At 41.4% G+C, this 26829-nt stretch overlaps 1 protein-coding gene across 3 annotated transcripts in view; it reads left to right on the forward strand.

Annotated features, from left to right (window-relative positions):
* Positions 1-26829, forward strand: part of dlg4a (discs, large homolog 4a) — a 178594-nt gene that overhangs the window by 59440 nt on the left and 92325 nt on the right. Inside the window, exon 1 of one of the 3 annotated variants that reach the window (XM_079871510.1) lies at positions 7897-8082. The exons of the other annotated variants lie outside the window; for them this stretch is intronic. Within the exon in view, the coding sequence (XP_079727636.1) occupies positions 7966-8082 (117 nt within the window). The 5' untranslated portion in view covers positions 7897-7965. Of the gene's footprint in view, positions 1-7896; positions 8083-26829 lie in introns of those variants that run through there. 3 annotated transcript variants of the gene reach the window in all.

Raw genomic sequence — 26829 nt, forward strand, 5'->3', positions numbered from 1 at the left:
ATGCTAAAATGAAATATTAGCAATTTATGTAATATGTTATGCTTTAAAAAAAACTAATGTCAAATTTGAGAGATCTGCTGAAAAAAAATGTTAACTTAAATCAAGTTAAAAATATTATTTAACATAACTGAACCAACCTATATTATTTTATTCCAACAAAACAATTTTTATGGATAAAGGTAGAAATAGCACTTTACGTTAACAATCGCAGGTTATCACTTTTTACAGTGATGATATCTATCAGAAGAGGATAATGGGGTCACGCTTAACCAGCAAAACCTTGACCCAGAAATAACCAATTTGTGTTGAAAATTGTGAGAACTTTGCAAGGTTATTGATGCTCATGCCTCCTATCCGTAATGAGACTTTCTGCTTTATGAATCTAATAACATAAAAGTTGGAAAACGATTTAGCCTACACTATCATTCAAAAGTATAGGGTGAGTAAGATTTTTTATACTTTTATTCAGAAAGGATGCATTAAACTGATAAAAAAAATTACAGTAAAGACATTTTTAACGTTACAAAAAATAAATGCCGTTCTTTTGAACTTTATTTTCATGGAAGTATCCGGTTTGCACAATAATATGAAGCAGCACAACTCTTTTCAACACTGATACTAATCAGAAATGTTTCTTGAGCAGCAAATCATCATATTAGAGTGATTTCTGAAGGATTATATGACACTGAAGACTGGAGTAATGATGCTGAAAATTCAGCTTTGATCACAGGAATAAATTACATTTTAACTTATATTCAAATTACAATTTGTTACAAATTATAATAATAATGTAAACTGTTTTTACTGTATTTTTGATCAAATAAATGCAGCCTTATAGTGCGCAGAAGAGACTTCTTTCACAAACATTCAAAAATTGCCAACCACAAACATATGTTAATGAATTACTAAATACAAATGAGAGCATTTCTTTAGACGTAAGGCGGTGTAGAAGTGTGAGTGTTTTCATGTGTAAAGTCTATGTTTTTGATTTGCATAAACCTCCTGCTGCTTTATTGGTCTTTCATGTTGTATGTGTTGCACATTTCCTGCAGCAACCGCCTGTATAAGATCTGTCATATATTTGTTGCATTTTAAGATGTATTTTTCTAAGAATATGCTTTTAATGCATATTTTAGCAGTTTGTTTTCATACTGAATTCTGCTCCTGGTGTTTATACATTAGACTAACTACTAAATACGGAGATTATATCTGATAGCTTGTCTGTAGATTTAGGTGTCCGATTGAACAATACCTTGCATACATTTTCTTTATAATTTCTGGTGTATTTTTGTAAGATCTCATGAACACACACCCACTGGACATATACACATACATATACACACAGTCTGCCAACTGACTTACCGTAGGGAATCCCCGCCCCTGCAGATGTTACCATGGCAACGCTTTCCAGGCTAGGGAAGGAGTCCCCCTTTCTCCGCTCTTTTAGTTGGATGGGAAATATATTAAAGGGTTAGTTCACCCAAAAATGAAAATTCTGTCAGTAATTACTCTCCCTCATGTTGTTCCAACCCCGTAAGACTTTCATTCATCTTCAGAACACAAATTAAGATATTTCTGATTAAATCTGAGAGCTGTCGCACTCCTCCATAGGCTTCTATGTAATTGAAACTTGCCGGCCCAGAAAGTTAGTAAAGACAATGTTTAAAATAGTCCAGGTGACTACAGTGGCTCAACCTTAAGTTTATCAAGCAACGAGAATACTTTTTGTGCGCAAAAACAAACAAAAATAATTACTTTGTTCAACCATCTCTTCTCTTCCATGTCATTCTCCTAAGCTGTTGACGTAGTGTAACAGCGCAGCGCTTCTGGGTTGTACGTCAGAACGGAGGCTCACTATTGGCCGACGCTGGTCATGTGTGTGATGCTGGCCAATAGTGAGCCTCCGTTCTGATGTACAACCCAGAAGCGCTGCGCTGTTACACTACATGAACTCACTCAGAGAAACACAGAAGAACATGAAGAGTTGAATAAAGTCGTTATTTTTGTTTGTTTTTGCGCACAAAAAGTATCCTTGTCGCTTGATAAACTCAAGGTTGAGCCACTGTAGTCACTTGGACTATTTTAATGATGTCTTTACTAACTTTTCTGGGCCGGCAAGTTTTAATTACAGAGAAGCCTATGGAGGAGTGAGACAGCTCTCAGATTTAATCAGAAATATCTTCATTTGTGTTCTGAAGATGAACTAAAGTCTTACTGCGTTGGAACAACAAGAGGGAGAGTAATTACTGACAGAATTTTCATTTTTGGGTGAACTAACCCTTTAACTGCCGGCTGCAGAGTACTCTGTCGTTCTGCAATGCATTGTGGGAAAGGAAGCAAAACAATTTATGTGTAATATAGGGGGCTCCACAAATATTTGTACCCTTGGTAAATATGAGCAAAACTGACTGTCAAAAAATGTTTTTGCAATGTTCTCCTCTTAGTCTTTTATTCAAAATATGCGCAATAGATCGATAGCTTTTTATTGTCATTCAACTGTACATTTAGAGTGCACATATGAACGAAATCCCGTTCCACCGGCTCATAAAAATATAATTAAAAATGCTACAACGTGCGTTAAAATATAGCACTAAAAAGAGTTTGACAGTGGCATATAAATATTGATATTGCACATGGTAATTGGCGGCATATAAAACAAATTCTTTGCACTTGGTAAGTGGTGGCATATAAATACAGTTATTCCACATTATAAATAAATAATGTTATTTCAGTAACAAAAATCTAACCTTTAATTAAAGTCAAATAGTTAATGCTCATCATTGTCATCCTGGAAGATTCAACCACCGCCCAGTTTAAGCGTCCTGACTGGGTCAGTCGGTGTTGATTTAACATCGTACTTGATGGAGTTTATGATACTGTGAATCCTAACAAGAGAATTTGCCTCACAGCATTAAAGACCCTCCATCATACTTCACAGTGGGGATGAGGTGCTTTTCTACATGGCTATTCTTCTCTCTATGCCAAACCCACCTCTGATGTTCTTCCAAAAAGCTTTATTCTTTATTTTGATCTCATTTGACCATAAAACCCCGTCCTGCTGAAAGCTCCAGTAACATCTGGGTCTGACTGGAGGTGCATGAGATGCTGTTTGCAATCTTCCCAGACAAGGGGCCCTATTTTAACGATCTGAAACGCAAGTATCAAGCGCGAAACGCAAGTAACTTTGTGGGCGGGTCTTGGCCCGACGCAAATCTAAAATGGGTTAGTCTGAAGTAGCTTCATTATTCATAGGTGTGGTTTGGGCGTAACGTGAAATAAACCAATCAGAGCATCATCTCACATTCCCTTTAAGAGCAGGCGCGCTTGTTCCATGGCGGATTGCTATTATAACGGCGGATTTGCCAGGCGTACGCCAGGAGCGGTTCACAGCCGAGGAGACCGACGTTCTCGTCAGGGCCGTAAAACACAGAGAAGTGACATTGGGGATGGAGAAACACAACCAAATTAGCTTCGGTTAAACAGGCGTATAATAATTTGGGTAAATGTGTAAGTAAGATTTATGCCTATTTTTTCACATCTTCATGGACACAACAACGATTTCCCTCGTGTGGTAATATTTTTCCTTGTAATAATGTATGGTTTTCTAAAAATGAGAACTGCTGCTTCTGTGTAGATGAGAGAATCAAAGTGTATCTGAAACTGCAAAATAGCACCAGAGAACGTTTGCGCCAGAACACGCCTCCTCTTTGTGCTGAACCGCCCCCGGGAGCGCAAGTTCATTCCCTAATTTACCAATGTGCGTCTGTGGAGGGAAAAGTCCGCTGTGCGCAGGTGCAAAATAGGAATGATACATGCATCGGTGTACAAAGTCAATTGTGCTGGGTGCAAGATAGGGCCCATAGTGTGTTTATACAGGTGAGATCAGGGTAGGGTTGCACCAGCCGTATATTCTTTCTTAAATTGGAACGTAAAGTCCACACTAGAGGCTTAGTAACTACTAGCTAGTTTGTAACTAACTCAGTACTTTATTCCGTTGCACCATTTGTTCGTAAGGCAGAACGTTGCTAGTAGATCGTAAACTCTCCGTAAAGTAATGCGTAGTCGCATAATATGACGTTTAGCCTCGATGATCCAGCAGCCTCAAATACGTGAGCAGAAGTTGTTGAAATGCCGTGAATTTCAGTTTATCCTTCATTCTTTTGCCTCACGTTACTAACGGTAAAAATAAGTTTCCATTAAATACGATACTTGATCATAGCATAAGTGTTTTTATATGTAAATAGCATTCAGAAACTGTATTTGAAATGAAATTAATAAGGATGAATAAATAAATATGATACAAAAAACGGGTTCACGTTAAAGATAGCCGCAAATAAAGTTCTCTCTCTTAAAATGTAAGCGAGTGCAAATGTCAGCATTATCATATATCTCTAAAGAATTGAAGTCTGAAAGAATTAATTATTGCCCAGATTGTGGAAATGAGAATTCCAACAATTAAACTATTATCCTTATAGCTATTTCATCATTTGTGCAGATCAGCAACCTTTTGTCACACATCATTACTGTATCCTCAGGTCTTTCCCATTCACTATAAAAAAATCCACTTAAATTCAGCTTAAAAACTTAAGTTCAGTTGCATTTCAGTTCATTTTAACTTCAATTATATTAAACTGAATTTTTTTTGTTCAATCTCATTGAAATTGCTTAAATTATTTTGATGAGTTAAAGTAATCTATAAACATAAGTTGCATGATATACTTTTATCATTTTTGTGTGTCACTTCATATTTAGAGCCCAGTCAAACAGGAAGTCATGAAGTGTTCCTGATCACTTAAAAACATAACATATGAATGGGAATATACTGAAGTCAGATTTATACTTATTAGAATATGTGCCAATAATTGTGGAATAGCCGACATATATTTAAAAAACTTAAGAAAATCATTATTTTTTTCAACTGTTCGATTTGAATTAAGGGTTAGATTTTTTGTGAATGTTTTCAATGAAAGAAAAGCTCCACTTACTGAAATAAACCACATGGTTAAAAGACGAAACATTTTCACCTTTGATACATCAAAATCTGAAGTCAAGGCAGTGTTAGAGGCTAAAATAACAACTCTGATTTGCATTTGGCAGACTTGCATTTCATTTCAAGGTACACATTGACATTTTTATCAGTTCTCGCTTTCCCTGGGAATTGAACCCATGACCTTATGGGTGCAAGCGCCAACACTCCACTGTTTGAGCTACAGGAAAGCACATTGTAACAGGTGCGTCCAAATATCAATCATACACACACATAATATTAAAATAGTAAAATTGTGATACATATAGGCTACTGTACAAACTAAACAAAAAATACAAACAAAAAATACATCTAAAGCTTTACATATTGACAAACTGAGTGTTTTTTTCCCACATTATAGCACACATATCAATATCCATGGAAACTGAGTATTCCATTGGAAAGATACACATGATTAACACAACAAACATGCACAGACTTAAACCTCTGCCCACAAACAAGACTATGTACTCTGCTAACGTTCTAACGTTTCCCAATGTATAGACATTATGCGGCGCCGCCATCTTTATAATATTGTCTGTGAACTTGCGTTTTTGCAGTCGCTCTGTATATTTCTATGGCACTGCTGTCCAGGAGTAATTCGTTTTTGAAGTGGATTTACTTAATGTAGAGTTAACGAAAGTTATCATGAGGATTGTAATGTTTAAAGCAGATGTCTTAACAGATGTCAGTAGACCGGGAAGATTTTAAAACGAGCCGTTCATTCATAAATACGCATGATCGCTGTGAAAATACAGACCGGAAGTCAAAAGACAACGAGCGCAGCGCTGAAAAGGGGCGGAGCTACATAAGGTCTTATAGAAGGCTATACTTTGTGGTTGTTAAATATTACCAAAACATGTCCAAGGTTGTGAAGAGTAACTTCTGTAATTATTCTGAACACCTTCTGAGACCAGATGCTAGTTGAAAAAAAAAAAAAAATGCACTTAATTATCTAATGCAATGACATTCAGACATTAGAATGGTTTAATACATCCTAATACATTTGAGGCCACTGTGTGAACTTGGATGCATCAGCTTCATCTGTGAACAGTAACAAGCTGCTTCTTGTATGTAGGTCGATAAGAATGGTTTGTGAGCACGTTGCGTGTGTTTGTGTGTTGGAAGTGTAAATGAACAGTTGAATGTCCTCGTGAAGCGGTCTGTTGTGCACTGACGTCATCGGTCTCGCGCCGCAGTCGCTCCTGAGATGAATGCACAATCCTGCTCTCACCTGGATCTCTAGCGCCGCCACGCGGGCGTCAAACCTGCTACAACTCGCTCAAGTGCCTAGAAATCTCTAAGTAACTGAGATTTTTGTTAAATTAAATAAATAAGTACATAAATAAAACAACTCGTTGTCTTACTGTGAATGAAACAGTGACAGTGTGCGCGGTCACGCTTGCCTTCAGAACCATGGACAGTTCCCTGCGCGCGCCCGCCACCAGAGGGCGCTGTTCACTCATGCGACACATTAATGCGCGCTTCAGACCTTCACATCTGCAGTAGTTATGCGAAATAGTACGATTTGGTGAGATTTGTCCGCTGACATGAAACAAACGTTCGTGAATAATAATTATGAGGATAATGACGCACATTATTCATTATTACGAGGACTGCTAAAGTGTTACTATGTGTAAGTATGTGTGTGTGTGGTTCTGGTAAACCCTACATTGTGGGTAGGCCTACAAAATATCCCCACAAAAATGGCAATATCCAAAATATTTGTCGTTATGGGTACATGTATTTGGCCCCCAGGGGGGAAACAGCTTATGAATCATACTAAGTGATGTTTTTTTGAAAATGTAAAAATGCAGAAAGTTTTCTGTGATGGGTAGGTTTAGTGTAAGGGGAGAGAAGATACAATTTTTACACTCTAAAATTATACTGTATCATTATGTCAATGGCAAGTCCCCATAAAACATGAAAACACAACAAGTGTGTGTGTGTGAGAGAGAGACATACTAATTCTAACAGTGAAATAAGCTTTTCTTTTTTAATCTTTTTGCTGCCTCACAACCCTATCTGAAATATTTGACTTTTCCATTTATTTCTGTATAATTTACTTTGAAACAATTTTCTCTCAGAAATTGCTAGTAAATTTCATAATTAGCAAGTAACACCGAATTAAACATGACATTTTGCTGAAGAGTGCAGTAATATTTTCTTCAACTTATAGTTATACAATAATCTTTGTAGCATATAGATATACACTATTTATTTCCAATATAGAGAAATTCCATTAGCATTGATTTGACAATTTTCTTTTATTACTAGCCTATATTTCGCCAATGTTCACGTTGTTGATCAGGCCAATAAAGCGTCCTTAAAGAGACAGTTCACCCAAAAATGAAACTTCAATCATCATTTACTCACCTTCAAGTTGTTCCAAACCTGGATGAATTTCTTTCTTCTGCTGAACACAAAAGAAGATATTTTGAAGAATGTTCAAACAGTTAATGGACCCCACTGACTTCTATAATAGGACAAAAATAAGGGGAACCATCAACTGTTTGGATTTTGTATTTTGGGCAGTTTACCGTCAACTGTCTGGTTACCAACATCCTTCAAAATATCTACTTTTGTGTTCAACAGAAGAAAGAAACTCATATAGGGTTGGCACAACTTGAGGGTGAGTAAATGATGACAATTTTCTTTTTTGGCTGAACGAACCCTTTAAATAAGAATCACATATCCAATCTGATGTGACGCCACTGGTCGGCGTTGTTGTTCACTCATGATCAATCATCTTCATTACACTGAACTCCTCCCCGGCATCAGCAGCTTTGAGGATGAGAGAGAGAGAGAGAGTTGGGGAGGTGTTTCTCTATTTGAATACAGCGCGCTCCTCGCACACGGTCGCGAGACTCATCACGGTTCGTGTTCGGCCACGCGCTGAGCGGAGCGCGGGCAGCCGGTGATCGGTGTGTTTAGTGTCTATGGGTGTCGACGTGATGTCCCCTCCTCTGAGGAACCTCAAGTGCTTTTCTCCGGTGATGTGCCAGTGTAAACTTATATGTAGCAACCGTACGCTTTCGCTCATGTTCGGCTGTAAGGTAAGCTGGGAGCGCGCACGCGCACGCGCCCGTTTCTGTTCGGTTTTCTTGTGGATAGCATGATAGAAAGGCGATACCGTGTTAGTGACAGAATTCTCCCAAGCGTTCACCCAAATTATGAAACGAAATGAGAATTATGAATGAAAAAGCGATGTGTGTATTCGTGACATACTGTACTTTACTGTATTCCACATGCAGTGCTACTGTACAGTGAAGAAGCTTGTTGTGTGGCAGGATGCCATGTAAAGCCATCTGTCTCTTTGCAGATGCACAGCGAAAGGTCGATGTATCTCTAAAATACATAATAAAGAGCCGAGCACAAAACTGAACAATACAAAAAGCTATTGCACATTTCCACCTATAGGCTTATAGCAGGGCTTATTGTCCTATATGGGGGAAGATGTATGAAATTCTAAAGAAAAAAGGCCTAATGCATTTCAGCTAAATGCAATCAATAAAACAGTTATAAAACACAGAACGAGCACAAGCAAAGGTAGGCTAACTTGAAACATATATAGAAGCATTGTTTTAGCTGATTGAAATTTTATGTAATGAATTGCAACGTTTAAAACACATGTGACAACATGCCCCACCTTGAAAATACTCATGTTGTTAGAACACTATTTAACCTTTGGACTAAAATGGACCTTCGCTATTTAGTTGACTCTTGCCTCAATGTATCACAGCCGATTGCTTCCTTCCCAGTTTTAGTTTATTGTGTTCACTCAGTGTTCAACTATTTCCTATTGGCCATGGAAGTGTTTTTTGCATTATAGTTAGTCTAGTCACTGTGATTTTCTTGCATATTTATAAAAAACAGTATAGGATCTTGAACATTCCAAATATGTTGTGATTTGATATAAACCCTGTATTATTATCTTGTGGTTTCTTATAAAATGACCTGCCATCTGGTGAGATTCTTGTTCTGATTCACAGAAATACCCAGCTTACAAAAATATGTGCTAAGAACGTTTTGCTAACGTTCCAATTAAGTAACAAAAACGCTATTTCTTAATGTTCACTGAACATTCAAAAACATTTTTTTCTTAGTTATTGGAATGTTAAGGGAACGTTCCATTTCATCCTTTTGCAAACAGATATTATCATTACCTTTGAATGTTCTCTGAACATTCTGAAACAAGTTGTTACATTTAAAAAAAAAAAAAGTTATTCCGAAAAAAATAATTTTATTCCGAAACGAAAATCCAACTAAACTTGTCAGGCAAAAACATTCCATGAACGATGTTTAATAATGTTTTTGTGCTAACTTTTTAAGAACAGTTTTAAAGACAACGTTGAATGAATGTTTTTATTAAAGTTATCCACGATGCCAAACAACACCCGATAAAACGTATCTTTTCCATGTTAATCAGAGTTTTTCTAACCAGCTGTGAAAGCGATAAGCGACGATTCTATTTTGATCTTGGTTCACACATACTCAAGTCTTAATATTAAACCAGGCCAACTTTGTCAGAGCTTTTCTACATTTTCCATGCATTATATAAACAGTTTGAATGTGTGAAATGTCTAGTGGGAACATCATCATAGCAGGAGCAGATTTAGGTCCGTGTGCTTGGATGATCTGTGACTGCGACTGCAGTTTTGTTGTGTGTCAGATCGCTGTGATTCGAGCAGGGTCGATATTTCCTGTGGAATAGATTGAGACGCGGATAGTGGCGGAGATGATGACCTTGGGAAACATGATGGCGTGGAGAGGGCTGGGACTGAAATACACTGATAAAGACAGAGATGTATTATACTTTTGCATATCTGATCATTCAAATCTCTCACTTTTCTTTTTCTACGTCTAACTGTATTCTCTACATTCACAAGATCTTTATTATCAGTTGATTTTCTTAATCTTGCTGGCATTTAAGGCACTTGACTGTACACTATAAGTTTGACTAAAATGCTTCTCATGAAAAACCTTTTGATAAAAAGGCTTATGCTTGAAATTAGTTTGGAAGAATATTGCACCCCGCATGAATTTATTTGCAAAGAAGCTTAAGAGAATATGAAATGAGTGAGTTTTGTGCCAAGCTTCATGAATTTTAGCAGCTGCTCTAAATCTAGGCAAAGAATGGCTAGCTTGAAAAAGCTCAAATATATGAAAATTACAAATATTAGATTTTGGTCATTTGTGTTATTTCATAGTTTAGAAGATCGGAACGCCGAATTTCCTCCAAAGAAAGAGAAAAATGTCAGGGTAGACTGAAAGCATGCTGTAGACTTCCACAGAAAACAGCATCAGACTGAACACGTGCTCAGGGGATCATCATATAGTGCTGTGATATGTTGTCTCATATATTGATTATATTGATATAGCCTATAGTGTTTCTTCAGAAAGTATTCACTCATCAATTATGTATCAGTCTGTTATGTTGCAAGGTCTGTTTAAAGCATATTTACTAACAGAACTGAACAGTTTCTGCTGGCCCTTTTACAACATTATTACTGGCCCAACCATAAAACATTATGATTTTTGTGTTTAGTGATGTGCCAGAAAAACAAATATGACAGGATATATGCCCGTAGGCCAGTTATTAGCTTACATTGAAGATTCATCCTTTCAGTGTTTCATTCTTGGTTTTCAATTGAAGTTTTCTCATACGTCATTCCATTTTACATTATATTATATATAGTTTATAGTTTAACAAAGCCGGCCAAGAAAATAATACATTGTGTTTTCAAAGCAGTGGATGATTATGTGAGCTTTTTACATACGTGGCGTTATAAAGAGGCTATTTAATTAATTTATGAATTAATTATTAAGTAAATTTGGGTTAAAATGTGTCTTTTTTCCTGAATGAACTGAAAGATCTACATTGTAAATATTTGTTTTGCTATTGTAACAAATTGTGTTACACTGTATGGTAACAACTTACATAACTTTGCTATGATTTTTCGTTCATATTCTCTGCACTCCATCATTACTCGTGGATTATGCTTAGCACTGTGGATATTTCTAATCCCCTAACCTTAAGTATTAAACTTTAGTGCAGAACTTGTCTTGCACTGTTTGTGTGCGGCTGACATGAATGATACGAGATATGCTACAGTATTACTGCTCTAGGCGTTAGCTTTCCTTCACAAGGGCGCATGACGCTGGGGATTTTCAAAAGGCAATAATCTTGATAAAATAAGAGGAACAAATCTCATAGACGTTCATTGAAGGTGCAGAAAATTTAACATTCTAGTTTTTAAACTCATGTTTAGTCCTTTTCTCTGCAATTTAATGCCATGATTGTTTAATTGCTTCTTTTTCCTCCACCAAATGGCTGCAAATAATTTGCTTTATGTTGTTTCTCTTTCTTTATTCCTCCTTTCCCCCTCTCTTTTTGTTTCCTGCTCATGTGTGTGTGTGTTACTTGTGCAGCGTGTTAGAATGAGTCTAATCTTTGATGACTACTGATCATTTACAGTAGGACAAAATGTGCCCCCTGAACACACACACACACACACACACGTTGGCATTTCATGTTTTGTGGGCACATTAGACATGTTTTTTATACTGTACAAACTGTATATTCTAGAGATGCACTGATTGCAATTTTCTTGGCCGATCACGATTTCTGATTTTCTTGCAAGTGTGACCTGCCGATACCGATTTTCTTTCAAAGAACTATAATTGAAAGCATATGCAAACAAAAATCTACTTTTCTTCAATGCAAAAAATTTAATTTTCATCAAAAACAAGTAAAAAGACAAGTAAAAAGACAGTATAAAATAAAAACAAATAAACAAATTTCAAACAACAGCACACATAGATGCAATATATGTAATTGCAATAAATGCAATATCTTTCTCAACTATAGGTTCCATTGTTCAACTGAATACTCGCTAAGATGGGCATTTTGACATAATTTTGTGTGTATTTCATGCGGAAAATAGTCTGATTCCGGTCCCTGGCCGGTCGATCGGTGCATCTCTAGTATATTCTATCCCCTATTCGTAAACCTACCAAACACAGAAAACTTTCTGCAATTTTTACATGTTCAAAAAACATCACTTAGTATGATTTATAAGCTGATTTTCTCATGGGAACCAAAAATGTCCATTTTGTCCCCATAACATACAGAACACCTGAACCACACACACACACACACACATAGAGAAAGCAGAATCAGGTTTTCACAAAAAGTCTCCATGAATAATAAATGATGTTGGATGAATTTCTCACTGGCTGTCTATCTCTCTGTCTGCCAGCGTTCAGACTCCATACAGCAGGCAACAGCTACAAAAGACATTTATACCCCGTAAAAAGCTGTTTATGTTGACAAAGAAATCAAAATGAGAGTTCACAAATCTAGAAAAGTATGTAGTGCAACAATAGTTACAAGAGACAAAATCACATTCAGTTTATCCTCAGAAATTGCTTTTCAGTGTAAACCTTTCAAGACCGATCATGATCTCAAGTGTTGTTACTGAACTCAATGTCCTTCTGTAGAAGCCACAGGTCAGTGTGATCTGCACACTGAGACTCGCGCTGGAATTGATACGGTGAAACCGCCACCGTCGTTACTGTTCGTATCACTGTGTATCAAGTGTGAGGAGGATCCAGAGCTGAAATTGAGATATGCTAATTTTATGACCAATCAGAGCAGAGCAGGCTCTCGGAAAGGCGGGGATTAGAGACCGAATCCTTTATCGAACCGTTTCAGACACTGTGAGAAAAGAGGTGATGCAGCAATAGCCGCGTTTCCATTACCCTTCAAATTGCGCGAATTGAATATACGCCCAATGGAAACACGTCGATTTTGCAAAAACTCCCATTTATCGCAAAAAAGTTTTTACACTCGCATGAGGAGGTTTTTCAGGCAATTCGAAAAAGAAATATTTCACAAAACTGCAATGGAAACAGTTTTTGCGCATTTACAGGTCACCTGATGTAGATGACGCGGTGTGTTTGGACAGAATACGAGACAGAGCTCTTTATTAAATTCATATAAGACAAAAGGATTTACAGGAATAATGGACTCTAAGCCTCAAAGAAATGCCACAATCAAAGACCTCGAAGCAGATATGAGGGAGAAACACCCAGAAACACCTCATATGTGCCGCTCACAAGTATAATAAGGGTCGTTCCTTACCAATAATGCTTGGAAAACACACATACGTCTCCTTCCATTAATAATAATGGCTAGTGCAGTGGCTGGGATATAGTACATAAACCTACCAACGTCCGTTGCTATGATTTTTGGAATGATTTTACTTATCGCGAGAGGAAAAAAAAAAGTTTTAGTCGCATAACATCGGTTAATGGAAATGCCGTCATTTCGCAATAGTTTTTTGTCGACATTTAGAAAAAAACGGAATGGAAATGCGCCTAGTGTTTGTTATGAGAAAATGTAAGGGTTTTTTGACCTTGGATACATGTAAACCTATTGTAGGAGACCTCTGAAATAAAATTAACACCTTTAAAGTAGCATAATAGGGGCACTTTAAGGATGATGTGTGAATCCTGCCCCAGATTTCCCAAAGGCTACAATAACACTCAAAAGAATGATGAGAATATGTAATGAAATCCATACTGTGTAGGATAGACAATCCCTAAATCATTGAATTAGGGGGCTGTGCTTGTATTATATTTGTTGGTATACTGATTCCTGAACCTCTGATCTCTTGTTCTTTCTTTTAGATTACAGGAAACGTGTAATGTAAGCCAAGCCTCAGGAGGTTTCAGGGTGAAGTGTCAACCGGTGCGCTCTCTCTATTCCTATGGGAATTACATGTGGATAACTCAGTGAAACCACCCCTTCACTGCTGTATTTGGCATCTCATGGCTAATATTAGAATGTAAACTCATCTGTTGGCGTGATGTAAGCCTGGGGTTTGTGAGAAACGAGTGATCAGAGATGAGTCACTGCGTTGTGATTTCATAAAGACAACAAGGAAGACTTGTGTTTTAAAAAGTCTCAAATAGACATCCGACCTTCGGTATGAACTCTGGTCCACTTTCTGTAGGTTTTTCCGGCCCGCTTAGACAGGAAGAGTTTGATCAACATGTAAAGTGTCTATCCACATTTTCATGTGCAGTTTACCTGTAATAATTGAGACCACAATAATGTGCACCGTAGAAAAAAACACATTGAAATTTTTTTTACAGTGTTGATCTACAAATGAATGTACAGAAAACATTCAACAAAAAAATGAAACAACGGTGTGATTTATTTAAAGTACATTTTTATATTGGTCTAATCAAAAATCACGGTTTAGAACTGTTTTGTTCGTCTAAATCAAATCAAATAACACACCACAGAAACAATTTTAATTTAAAAAACATTTTCGCTTGACGTGCAGAACACATACATTTACTGACTGTAGAAATTATTGTTTTTATTTATAAGTTTTTATTTGGTAGTGCATAACAGAAAATATGCATATTGTAAGAAGACATTACAATAAACATTAAGGTCTTTATTTACAGTAAGTAAACCAAATTAAACATTAGCTAACAAAATGTGTTTAGTTTTATCATAAGTGAAAATAGTTAGTAGCTAATTAAGCTTCTGTTTATGGTGAAATTATGTTGTGAAATCTGAAATATTATATTGACCAGACAACATTTTGGCTTATGTCTAAAGGAAATATATGGATTAAAATCTTTTTACTTTGTATGAATGTTTTTGTCTTTGGGAAAATAATAATTTAATAATTTAATATTAAATCAAAATGTAAGCATACATATAATTTGAGAAAATCTAATAAATTTGACTAACAAATTAGAGTTTTTTTTTTTAAGTAGTTGATCCAAAGTTTCATTTTTTTTTTCTGTGTATATGTTGCCACTTAGAATTTCTGTCTGTGCAAAGTTAACAAGTACTTTCTATTCCACACACAAAACTTTGAAAACAAAGATAAATCAGAAGGAGCTTGCCGTATTGAGTATGCATTTGCCTTTTCTTTTTTCTGTGCTTTATGCATCAGACGTACAGTGAGCAGACTGTGGGTGGCTTCTGTAATGATGTTCAGAGTCTCTCTCGCTCTCTGTGGTGCATGCTGGGAATAGACTTGTGTCAGACAGCTGTGTGCAGAGTGTTTGGTATCACTCTTGACGCTGTGACGTATGCTTTTGTTTCCCCTCTCCAGTACGTGTGTTATTTATTACCCACAAGGGTTTTGTTATGTGCTTACTGTAGTCTGAACCCGGTACAGCATCAGTCGCCCGCAGAGAAAACACCACGTCTCTCACTGCCACTGGCGGTGTTCGCAGAGGAATCTTTTAAAACATAAGCTAGTCTTGTAGTTAAAAGCGGCTAACGCATGTGCCCCGTTCATTTAAAAGAGTCATGAATTAAGAGATCAAATTTTCATGTATTAGTCTGCATCAGGTCAGTAACTAGCTGGCATGTCTGTTCGTCATATCAAATTAATGAAAGTTTAAACGTGCTAATGGGAATAGCCTTTATATATGGTTCTGTTGTGTTTGTTTTATGTTTGTTCTGAGAATAGAAATGAGTTTCTTTTCCTCACTGGAATTGACCGTTTGCATAGACCCGCCCCCTTTAGTTACTGTTGCTATGTCTGTCATTTTCTAAAGAAATTTAAACAATAAATACTGTTTTATGGCTCTTTAATGTGCCTGACAGATCGCTGTAGAGCCTCAGTTAAAGCTGCTCGTGAACCGATCATCTCTTCTAGTTCATTTATAGCATCAAATAAACATGAATGAACATCAGAAGGAATGTTGTTCTCTTACGAGAGGTTCTCTCGTATTGCGTAGTTACTACGCTACGGGAAAGCCTTTCTTTCTCGAGATACTGAAGCCAAAAATTATCCTTAATTTTTATAATCTTGTCAACGCAGTGCGGCAGCCTGCAGACCTAGGGCAGGCTTACTAGCGTGCCCATTGGCTGCCCTGCGGCAACTGCAGCAGCCTACCGCTGAGCCCTTGGCGTGACGTCACGACCAATGAGCACGCTTGGCGCGCTTAATGCGTCACAGCCCGCGAAAAGGGGTGTGGCTTAGCGTATAAAAGCGGGGCTCGGAGGCTGCTTCTCTGATTTCTGTCTTTTCAGCGAAGCTCTACGCATCGCTGCTCTCTGAGGAAGCCGCCGTCGAAACAAGCGACCAGCACGCCGAGGATCTCAGCCTGAGGACGCCGGCCGCCTTCGCCGCCTTCAGCTTTCCCTGCCTGCTTCGCTATCCGGCGAATATATCCTTTTACTGCTCTGTGTTGTATGTGTTTGTGTGTTCGCCCCGCGACACACTTTGCATCTAAAAGAGCGCGAGGCGTTGTTGCAAATGCCTCGCTCATCCTGTGGCTCGTGCAGAGCCGCGCTCAGCGACGGAGACCGCCACGTGATCTGCGCTCTCTGCCTGGGTTTCGACCACGCAGCCCGCGCCCTTCACGGGCGGCTGCGAACAGTGTGAGGACTTGCCGATGTCGACCCTGCGGGCTCGACTCGCCATGTTTCACGATCCTCCACCTTCTCCGGCTGCCTCTTCCGGGCCGTGTAAGAAAATACGCCGCTCTCAAAGGCTTTCCGAGCCGGTGGTTATAGCTGAGCGCTCGCCGGAGCCCCTCCCGCGAGCCTCGCTCTCTCCTTCTCCCCCGCCCTTCACCGACGCGCAGCGGCCGGCCTCTGCCCGCACTGCCGTCGCATCAGGGGGTGAAGCAGACCAGCTGGTTACTCCCCTCTGTCAAGCCGCGCAAACGGCACCGCTCACAAGGGATGTCAGAACGGACGGTCACGGGCTATAGCTTCCTTTACGTTACAAGGAAGCTACCCCCCCCCCCCGGATGACGCACGCCCTCTCCCCCTCTGTTCGAGCCGCGCAAGGCGCCGCTCACAAGGGATGTCAGAAGTAGACGGTCACGGGCTGGCTTCCTTTACGTTATAAGAAAGCTACCCCGCGCCTCGGTCGCGCGCGTCACTCTCCGGCCACCTCCGTTTCTCACACATTTCTCAGTCCCCTCCTAGCTCAGGCGACTAGAAATATCTATATTGCAGTAAACGAGCCTGTTGTTATACACGCACGCCTGCAAACAAACAATGTCACAGCACATAATGACATCTTCCCGCTCTCTCTCCCTTTGTTCGAGCCGCGCAACTGCGCCGTTCTCAAGGGATATCAGAGCGGACGTCACGAGCACCGGCGAAAGGAGGAAGAGAGAGTGATTTCGTCCCGCTTAGGCCGGACTTCCTCCAATCCTCGCATATTTCTCAGTCCCCTCTAAGTTCAGGCGGCTGGAAATACTAATACTGCAGTAAACGAGCCTGTTTTAATACACGCGCGCCTGCAAACAAACGCTCGGTCATATGCTCGCACTGACTGGAAGCTCATGTGTGCCCCTGTGGCTCAGTGGCAGAACATTAGGCTTCCGCACCAGAGATCCGTGTTCGAATCCGGCTCTGGCAGCAGAAAAACTTTTTTCTGCTTGCTTCTCCGAGTTCGCGGCCAGCTTTCTTACATACAGAAAGCAAACCCGCATCTCACGGGATACATATTTCTCAGTCCCCTCTAAGTTCAGGCGGCTGGAAATACTAATACTGCAGTAAACGGGCCTGTCTTAATACACGCGCGCCTGCAAACAAACGCCGAAACACGACGCTCGGTCATATGCTCGCACTGACCGGAAGCTCATGTGTGCCCCTGTGGTTCAGTGGCAGAACATTAGGCTTCCGCACCAGAGACCCGTGTTCGAATCCGGCTCTGGCAGCAGAAAAACTTTTTTTCTGCTTGCTTCTCCGAGCTCGCGGCCAGCTTTCTTACATACAGAAAGCAAACCCGCATCTCACGGGATAAATATTTCTCAGTCCCCTCTAAGTTCAGGCGGCTGGAAATACTAATGCTGCAGTAAACGGGCCTGTTTTAATACACGCGCGCCTGCAAACAAACGCCGAAACACGACGCTCGGTCATATGCTCGCACCAACTGGAAGCTCATGTGTGCCCCTGTGGCTCAGTGGCAGAATATTACGCTTCTGCACTGGAGAACCGTGTTCAAATCCGGCTCTGGCGGCAGAAAAATATTTTTTTCTGCTGGCTTCTCCGAGCTCGCGGCCAGCTTTCTTACATACAGAAAGCGAACCCGCATCTCACAGGATGGTGCTTGAGTATTTATGAGCGTCTAAACATATGAGCCATCAAAGCATTTGATCTATAACGCCGATGGTGTTACAAGTGTAGAAAATGTGCCCACTCCCATGTGCTCACTGCTACACACAAAACACGGTCTCCCCGGTAACGCTCACAGAGCGCACTCTCATAAAGCGGACACATGCCGCTTGAGTACTAAGTGTAGTAAATGTGCCCACAACTCTGTGCTCACACCTAGCTGCTGCCCGCTCTATCACACAGTTACCCCGGGTTGCAGATCCTCTAAAGCTCACAAACATTCCGGCTCTGGCCGAAGGTGTCATAAGTGTAGAAAATGTGCCCACTCCCATGTGCTCACTGCTTCACACAAACATGGTCCCCATGGTAACGCGCATAGAGCGCTCTCTCATAAAGCGGACACAAGCCGCTCGAGTACTAAGTGTAGTAAATGTGCCCACAACTTTGTGCTCACACCTACCCGCTGCTCGCTCTGCCATTCAGTTACCTCGGGTCGCACACCCTCTAAGCTCCCAAACACTGGCCGTGTCATAAGTGTAAACTCTGCGCCCGCTCACGTGCACGCGCACTCACTTTTAGACATTACAATCCCCACGCCGCTTTCGCGCCAGGGGTGTTTGTCAGCAAATCGCGCTCCATCCTCTGGGACCGAGCTACCGAACGCTGTACAGCCTCTCTGATACAGGTTCCCCAATCCCGCGCAGTGCGGCGATCTGAACCCAGAGACCATTCGACCCCTAGCTATGCATGCGGAAGCATGGGAAGCTATTCAGGGCGCGTCAGAATGGGTGCTGAGTACTATAAAACACGGCTATTCGCTTCAATTCGCTCGTCGCCCTCCGCGCTTTCTAGCACAGACGGAGACGAAAGTGAGTTCAGAAGCTGCGCACCTGCTTCAAGCTGAAATAGTGAAGCTGCTGTGCAAAAGGGCTATAGAACAGGTTCATCCTTCTCTGAGCGAGTCGAGCTTTTACAGCCGCTACTTCCTCGTACCCAAGAAGGACGGAGCGTTAAGACCTATTTTAGATCTGAGACATCTGAACAAAGCCCTCATGAGACGGCCGTTCAAAATGATCACAACCAGAAAAATCCTCGCGCAGATTCGCCCAGGAGACTGGTTTATCTCTCTCGATCTAAAAGACGCATATTTTCAGATCCAGATAACTCCCCGTCACAGGCCATTCTTGAGATTCGCCTTCAACGGTCGAGTATATCAGTACACAATCCTGCCCTTCGGCCTGTCTTTGGCACCCCGTACATTACGAAATGCATGGACACGGCTCTCGCTCCCCTGAGAAAACAGGGAATGCGAATACTGAATTATCTGGACGATTGGCTTATTCTAGCGCTGTCAGAGACGGAACTTGTGTCTCACAGAACAGCGCTTCTTAGCCATCTGGAGGATCTGGGTCTCTCGGTCACTGGACCAAGAGCTCGCTATCGCCCCGTCAGTCAATTTCCTTCTTGGAATAGAACTGGACTCGGTGGCTATGACGGCCAGACTGTCGGAGCAGCGCGCGCGCCGCATCCGCCTCCTCGCCGCATCCCTCCAAATAGGCAGCCGGGTTCCGCTGAGGACATTCCAGCGTATCCTGGGGCATATTGCCTCAGCTGCAGCAGCGCTCCAGCTGGGCTTACTGCGCATGCGCCCGCTTCAACGCTGGCTGAAAGCGCGCGTGCCCCACCGAGCCTGGGCGGCCGGCGGCTTGCGAGTCAAAGTGAATCAGAGCTGCATTTCAGCCCTGCAGCCCTGGCTGGCAGCCGAATGGTATCACACAGGAGTGACTATGGGAGTGATTTCACACCGGAAAGTTGTCTCGACAGACGCTTCCAACCTAGGTTGGGGAGCGCTCTTCGAAGGCAGACCGGTCTATGGCCGCTGGTCAGACCAGGAGAATCTCCTACACATAAACTGTCTAGAGATGCTCGCGGTCGAGAAAGCGCTCAAACACTTCCTCCCATTCCTCCACGGTCACCATGTTCTAGTCCGCACGGACAATACATCGGTAGTGGCCTATGTGAATCGCCAGGGCGGTGTCAGATCAAAGACGCTCTGCACCCTGGCGGAACGCCTCCTCGTGTGGGCTCAGCACTCTGCGCTCGCTGAGAGCCGCGCATGTGCCTGGCCACCTGAACGAGGGCCCCGACAGACTGTCCAGGGACAACGTTCCCCCTGGGGAGTGGTCTCTACACCCCCAAACAGTCCAGTCACTGTGGCGCCGTTTCGGCAAAGCGAAAGTCGACCTTTTTGCGTCAAAAGACAACGCTCATTGCCCAGAGTTCTTCTCGAAGAACGAGGACGCGCTGGCCCAGACCTGGCCCAGCGGCCCGCTGTATGCTTTTCCCCCGGTCTCTCTGCTGCCTCAGGTCATCAAGAGAATCAGGGAAGCGCGCCACACAGTGCTCCTCTTAGCCCCATACTGGGAGAACCAAGCTTGGTTCCCGGATCTAATACAGCTGGCAGACTCAGCCCCCTGGCCGATACCGGTGAAGAGAGACCTTCTCTCTCTAGCCCGCGGCTCGATATGGCATCCCCATCCAGAGCGCTGTCTCTGCATGCGTGGAGCCTCAACGATTACACGCTGATCTGCCAGACGGGGTCATGAACACGATCATACAATCTAGAGCCCCCTCTACGAGGCGGCTCTACATGTCGAAATGGTCAGTGTTTAACAGATGGTGCACTGCTAAGGGGCTCGATCCACAGACATGTGGGGTATCGCGAGTACTGTGTTTCCTTCAAGAGTTACTGGACGCGGGCAGGTCCCCCTCCACGCTCAAAGTCTATGTCACGGCCATTTCAGCGCTCTCTGTTCAGAGCTGGGCCGCGCATTAGGAAGGAACGAGTTCGTCATCCGCTTCCTTAGAGGAGCCAGGAGGATGAACCCCCCGCGACCCCCCTCGGTTCCTATGTGGGATCTTTCACTGGTCTTGGAGGCCCTGAAAGCGCATCCCTTCGAACCCTTGGAAACTGTGGATATGAAATACCTCACGCTCAAAACCGTTTTTCTGATAGCACTGTCTTCAGTCAAAAGAGTGGTGGAACAGCTCTTTGTTTCGTTTGGCGGGCGCACCAAGGGTCTCGCCGCCTCGAAACACAGCCTGTCCAGATGGATAGTGGACGCTATTGCTGCTGCTTATGCGTCTAAAGACCTGCAGTGCCCATTGGGCATTCAAGCTCACTCCACCAGAGGCATGGCCTCGTCGTGGGCGTGGTCCAGCGGGATTCCCATTCATGACATTTGTGCAGCGGCAGGCTGGGCCTCCCCCTCCACATTTGTTAGGTTTTACAACCTGGATGTTCCCGCCTTGCAGGCGAAAGTGTTATCAGTCTAAGTCTCGCGTATGCCAGCCCACTATCTGTGCGCGGGCTACGTTGTGTGATTTAGCTCTACTGGTTGAGCTGCACTATACAGGGAATTGTCAGTTCGGACCGGCCGTGCCGCTCCTAACCCCCTAGTGTGTGCTTATGTACGGCGCTAGCCCTCTGTGGGCCGCCCGGCTCTCTGCTATCACGTTCCCCGGGCTCTCCCTGGGACTCATTCAGTGGATGCTGGGCGCGCACGGCGTTGACAAGGGTGTTCCCGTAGCGTAGTAACTACGCAATACGAGAGAACCTCTCGTAAGAGAACGTTTCGGTTACTAACGTAACCTCTGTTCTCTCTAGAAGAGGGAACGAGTATTGCGTAGCCCGCCGTGCTCGCGCCACGAGCTCATTCGCTTCATGCGACAGAAACCAGAGAAGCAGCCTCCGAGCCCCGCTTTTATACGCTAAGCCACACCCCTTTTCGCGGGCTGTGACGCATTAAGCGCGCCAAGCGTGCTCATTGGTCGTGACGTCACGCCAAGGGCTCAGCGGTAGGCTGCTGCAGTTGCCGCAGGGCAGCCAATGGGCACGCTAGTAAGCCTGCCCTAGGTCTGCAGGCTGCCGCACTGCGTTGACAAGATTATAAAAATTAAGGATAATTTTTGGCTTCAGTATCTCGAGAAAGAAAGGCTTTCCCGTAGCGTAGTAACTACGCAATACTCGTTCCCTCTTCTAGAGAGAACAGAGGTTACGTTAGTAACCGAAACGTTTTAAACGTCGGTACACTCCGCTTTTCAAGTTCAGATCCACCGATGTTAATCTACTAATGCTGCCTTCACGTGCTATGGAAAAGATGATATTTTCCACTTGTGAACTGGTATTTACCAGTGTGTTGTGTTCAAGTGCTTTTGTTGTCGTAATGTAGAACCCGCAAGGTATGTGTCAGTAGAGTATCTTTTTTATCTTTACAAAAAAAGCAAAAAAAAAACAAAAAAAACGTAAATGTGGTGCTTTCTGATGATTAAAACATAATTAATAATTAAAAAAAAAAAACATGACATAAAATGATTAAATATGAACCAAGGAAATTGCGGCGAAGTTGAAAATTGAGTGTTAACGCAATATATTACAATCGTTAATGACACAACATTGTATAGGCTACAAAAACTATCCGCTAACAGTATTCACGACTCTTGCGTTGCTCTCCGCCATTTTGAAAAGGTCAAAGGTTATCTCATCTCGGCAACTCGTGCATCAAAATATTCTACGAGTTGCCCAGTGGAAAATACCACATGAGGGGGTGTTCATGTGCATTTTCCATGTCGGCTTTTGGTATTTACCATAATTACCATAGCACGTGAAGGCACCATAACTCTCCTGACTGCTTTGTCGGACAGAAATGGCGGATTATGATTGGTCAGATCGCCTGTCAATCAAACTCCCAGCGAAGGGTGAATTCCTCAACAACTTGTAACATTGTAAAACAACATGCGGAGGCAATAAATACTACATTAAGGCAATACTAAGATAACATTATGTGCGTGTCTGCAGTCTACATTAGAGCGCCACCCTCAGGCTGAACAACGCAAGGACGTTAGACCTCTGCCAAAAGTGTTTCTGCATGTGTTCAGCGATTAGAATATAAAGCTTGCAAAATGTTTACCATAAACTAGCGCTAAGACCCAGAATCTGCCCTACCTACATTTAAGGTCAGGAGCCGATACTGTCTCTCATTATAAAAGATTCTGAACAACTGGAAATACTGGGAAGCACAACCAACATTTTGTGAATAACGGACAGGATTAAGATGAATTGATGACTGAAGTTACAGTACATACAGTGTAAGATTTTTTATATATTCATACTCTTATCACAGCTTAAATGCAGAGACAGCTCTAAGTAAAACAATTTGTAGGTTGATTACCTGAAAAATTCTGTTTAATTCTGTTTTATATTCTATGTTCATTTTCTCTTTACATTTGCTTGTTTGCACTAGTCAGTTCCTGCCTTCTCTCAGTCATTGTGGTGTTGCTGGCTCATTGTAATGTGATCTTGCTGACTGTTACCTCCCCTCAACCCCCACTTTCTCCCTTCTTTTCTCATTTCTGGTGAGATTGAAGGATGGCTTCTGTCTGATCTTGACACAAAGTCAGTTCAATTGGTGGCCATCTTAGCAGCACATCCGGACAACTGTTGTAATGTAGATACAGCTCCTGTCTACTTGAAAGGGAAAAGAATAAAATCTCCAAATCTGTGTGCACCTTTAATGTTTGTAGGATTTTGGTTTCACATTATTTTGATGGTCCCTTTAACACATTCTGTAGACAATGAGTAACGTTGCACCTGCATGTCTACTAACTCTCATTAGAGTATTACGTAGTAGAGTATTAGTAGACTGGTAGGGTTAGGGTTAGAATAAGTTGACATGTAGTTGCAAAGGTACTTATAGTCAGTATACAGTTTTTTTCCAATTGCTATCACACTAAAATGACATGCATAGCACAATTTTTTAAACTGACACACAGAGCAAAACCTCTTTTCAAGTCTCCAAAAGTCTAAACACATTTTCTGCTTTACACACATCAAAATGGCACTTTTTAAACGCACTGAACACGGTTCTCTGCATAAGACACAACAATCTGTCAAAGTCACGTTTGCCATTTCAAAACACTGCCATTCAAAATGACACTCCATGATCTGATTGGCCGATACATGTGTCACCTGACCAAACACCTTAATGCTTCATTGTTAGCTTCAATCTTTTTCAGTTTACTGTTTTTTTGTGAGTATATTTTTGTTCAATCCGATGTAAATATGTCTGCTGTGCATATGTTGCACTGACTTGTTTGGTGAAAAAAAAAAAAATTGTTTCAACAGCATGTGTGTGTATCTGCAAATATTTCTGTGTATGTGGACAATCTGAAGAATTTTCTAGAATTTGAACTATTTTAGTATTATGGCAAAGCATGTTAAAGATGAGAGTGCTTTTCATTATGCCAACAGTGTGTAGTTGGTTAGACAAAAATCTGAATGAAGTGTGTGCCATTTCGTGCAAAAGTCTGATTTTGATAATATATGTAGTTTTGGTTGCAGTGCTTCATTTTGCAGGATATATGAGGTATTTTGCCGTTTGGGTGTGTGGTTATGTGAATTATGTTAAGTATTTTGATAAAACCAGCCTAGTTTGCAAAATTGTGTGTTAGCAATTGGAAAAAACTGTAATACTCTACTAATAACCTAATGAGAATTAGTTGACATGTAGTTGCAGAGTTACTTATAGTCAACAGAATATTCAAAAGTGACCATCAAAATAAAGTGTTACTTGATTTTTACACACCAAACCGTGTCATAATTTGGAAATAAATGGCCATTTTCTACTCTTGTGATTTTAGCCCTATGATTTGAGCACTGTGTTTTAAGGGGCGTGCTTCGTTTAAAGTGCCCCTATTATGCCTTTTCGGATATTATCTGTCATGTAGTGTGTAATATCGCTGTTTGTGAATGTAAAAGGTCTGCAAAATTTCATTGATCAAAGTTCATATAAATACAGTTTTTGTCTCCTAAAAGAAAGAAGCGATTCTGAACGGCCTGAAACGAGTCGTCAGTAATTCCAGTCTTACTTCCTGCATGAACATACATAGGTTTGTAACATATTTGCATAATGCCAGCCTATGGTCTGTCTTCACTAGCTGCCAGTGAACAACGTCTACTTTGACCCTCAAACACTGTAGTTGTAGCTGAGACTGGAAGGGTTTGGTTTGTGTTGTTCATGTTGAGAAGACGCGGTTTTCTGCTGCCAAAGCAAATCCACTTTGATTAACTTCCAAAGCTGGAATTGATACGGTAAAACTGATGCCATCGTTACTGTTCGTATCACTGTGTATCAAAAGCTGAGGAAGATCCGGAGCTGAAATTCAGATATGGTAATGAGCGTTTCCGACACGTGACCAATCACAACAGACTGGCTCATCTGACCAATCAGAACAGAGCAGACTCTCAGAAAGGAGGGGTTTAGAGAAACTGAATCTATTATTGAACTGCTTCAGACACCGTAAGTAAAGAGATGATACTGCAATGTATATTATGAGAAAATTATGCATGTGAACCTATTGTAGGAGACCTCAGAAACAAAATTAGGAGCCTTTAAGATAGTGTAATAGTGGCACTTTAAGACTTTAAAGTAAACAAAAGCAAATCCACTTTGATTAACTTCCAAAGGATGAGACTCGCGCTGGAATTGATACGGTAAAACTGATGCCATCGTTACTGGAACTGATTTGAAAACTTTTACTTCCTTTTTACTATTACAGCTGCCCAGTTAACTAATTTTGAAATGTGTTGATTTTAAGATTATACTGTATTTCAATCTACTCCCATTGCAGCGCTGAGCATTATAGCCGATCACAGTCGTGTCAGTTCAGCGCAACTCGACTTCTGCATTCTCACAGATGCTTTCATCATAACCAACAGTTCAAACACAATATAAATAAGAGATTCATTGTGCAGTATAGACAGCCTCATTGATTATTATCCTGGAAGTTTTGTTAAAAGTCATCTTATTGAATCACAATTTAAATAACATGATATTTATGCTATTAAAGTCCCCCTGTAGATAATAATTTTAGCTCTTAAACGTCATCTTTGATCACCAAAATTACATATTTAAAAGTTTTTTCCTTGAAAACAAAAAATTATTCATGCCTTAAAATAGCTCGAATGTAACTCTACACTCTTTTCTCATTTAGTATACGCGGTTCTATGAATATGCAAATGAGCCCCGCCTCCACTCACTCACTCAGCTCAGAGATCCACTGGTTGATGATCACACGTTGATCTGATTGGTTATGAGGTAGTTTGTGACGTCAGAAACACCAGCGATTTCAAAGCGTGTTTTTGAGACTGTCTTTGGTTCACTGCAGTTTTAAGGAGGAAATACTCAGCAATGGTGTCGACTTATGAATTTACACATGGTTTGTCTTAAAGGGGGGGTGAAATGCTCATTTTCACTCAATCTCCTGTTAATCTTGAGTACCTATAGAGTAGTATTGCATCCTTCATATCTCCAAAAAGTCTTTAGTTTTATTAGTTTCTTTAGTTTAAAGATAGGCTGTACCGAGTCTTTCCGAAAAAACCCGAGCGTCTGGAGGCGGGCCGTGTGGGCGAAGCCAGAGCCATAGAGAGAATCCGTCGATCTGGGCTTTGTTTATAAAACATTCATCGTCGAAATGCAGGGAACAAACAGTCTACACAACTACACAACAATCTGCATCCACTGTTCCTAACGCTGGGTTCTTTGGGAAGCTTTCCCTCACATCCAAAAACACACTTTGGAGACAATATGCAGCGCTGCCGATGATTTCCTGTTGAAGCGCGTTGAGG

This window comes from Squalius cephalus (genome assembly GCF_949319135.1).
Source record: "Squalius cephalus genome assembly, chromosome: 5".
NCBI classification, from domain to species: Eukaryota; Metazoa; Chordata; class Actinopteri; order Cypriniformes; family Leuciscidae; genus Squalius; species Squalius cephalus.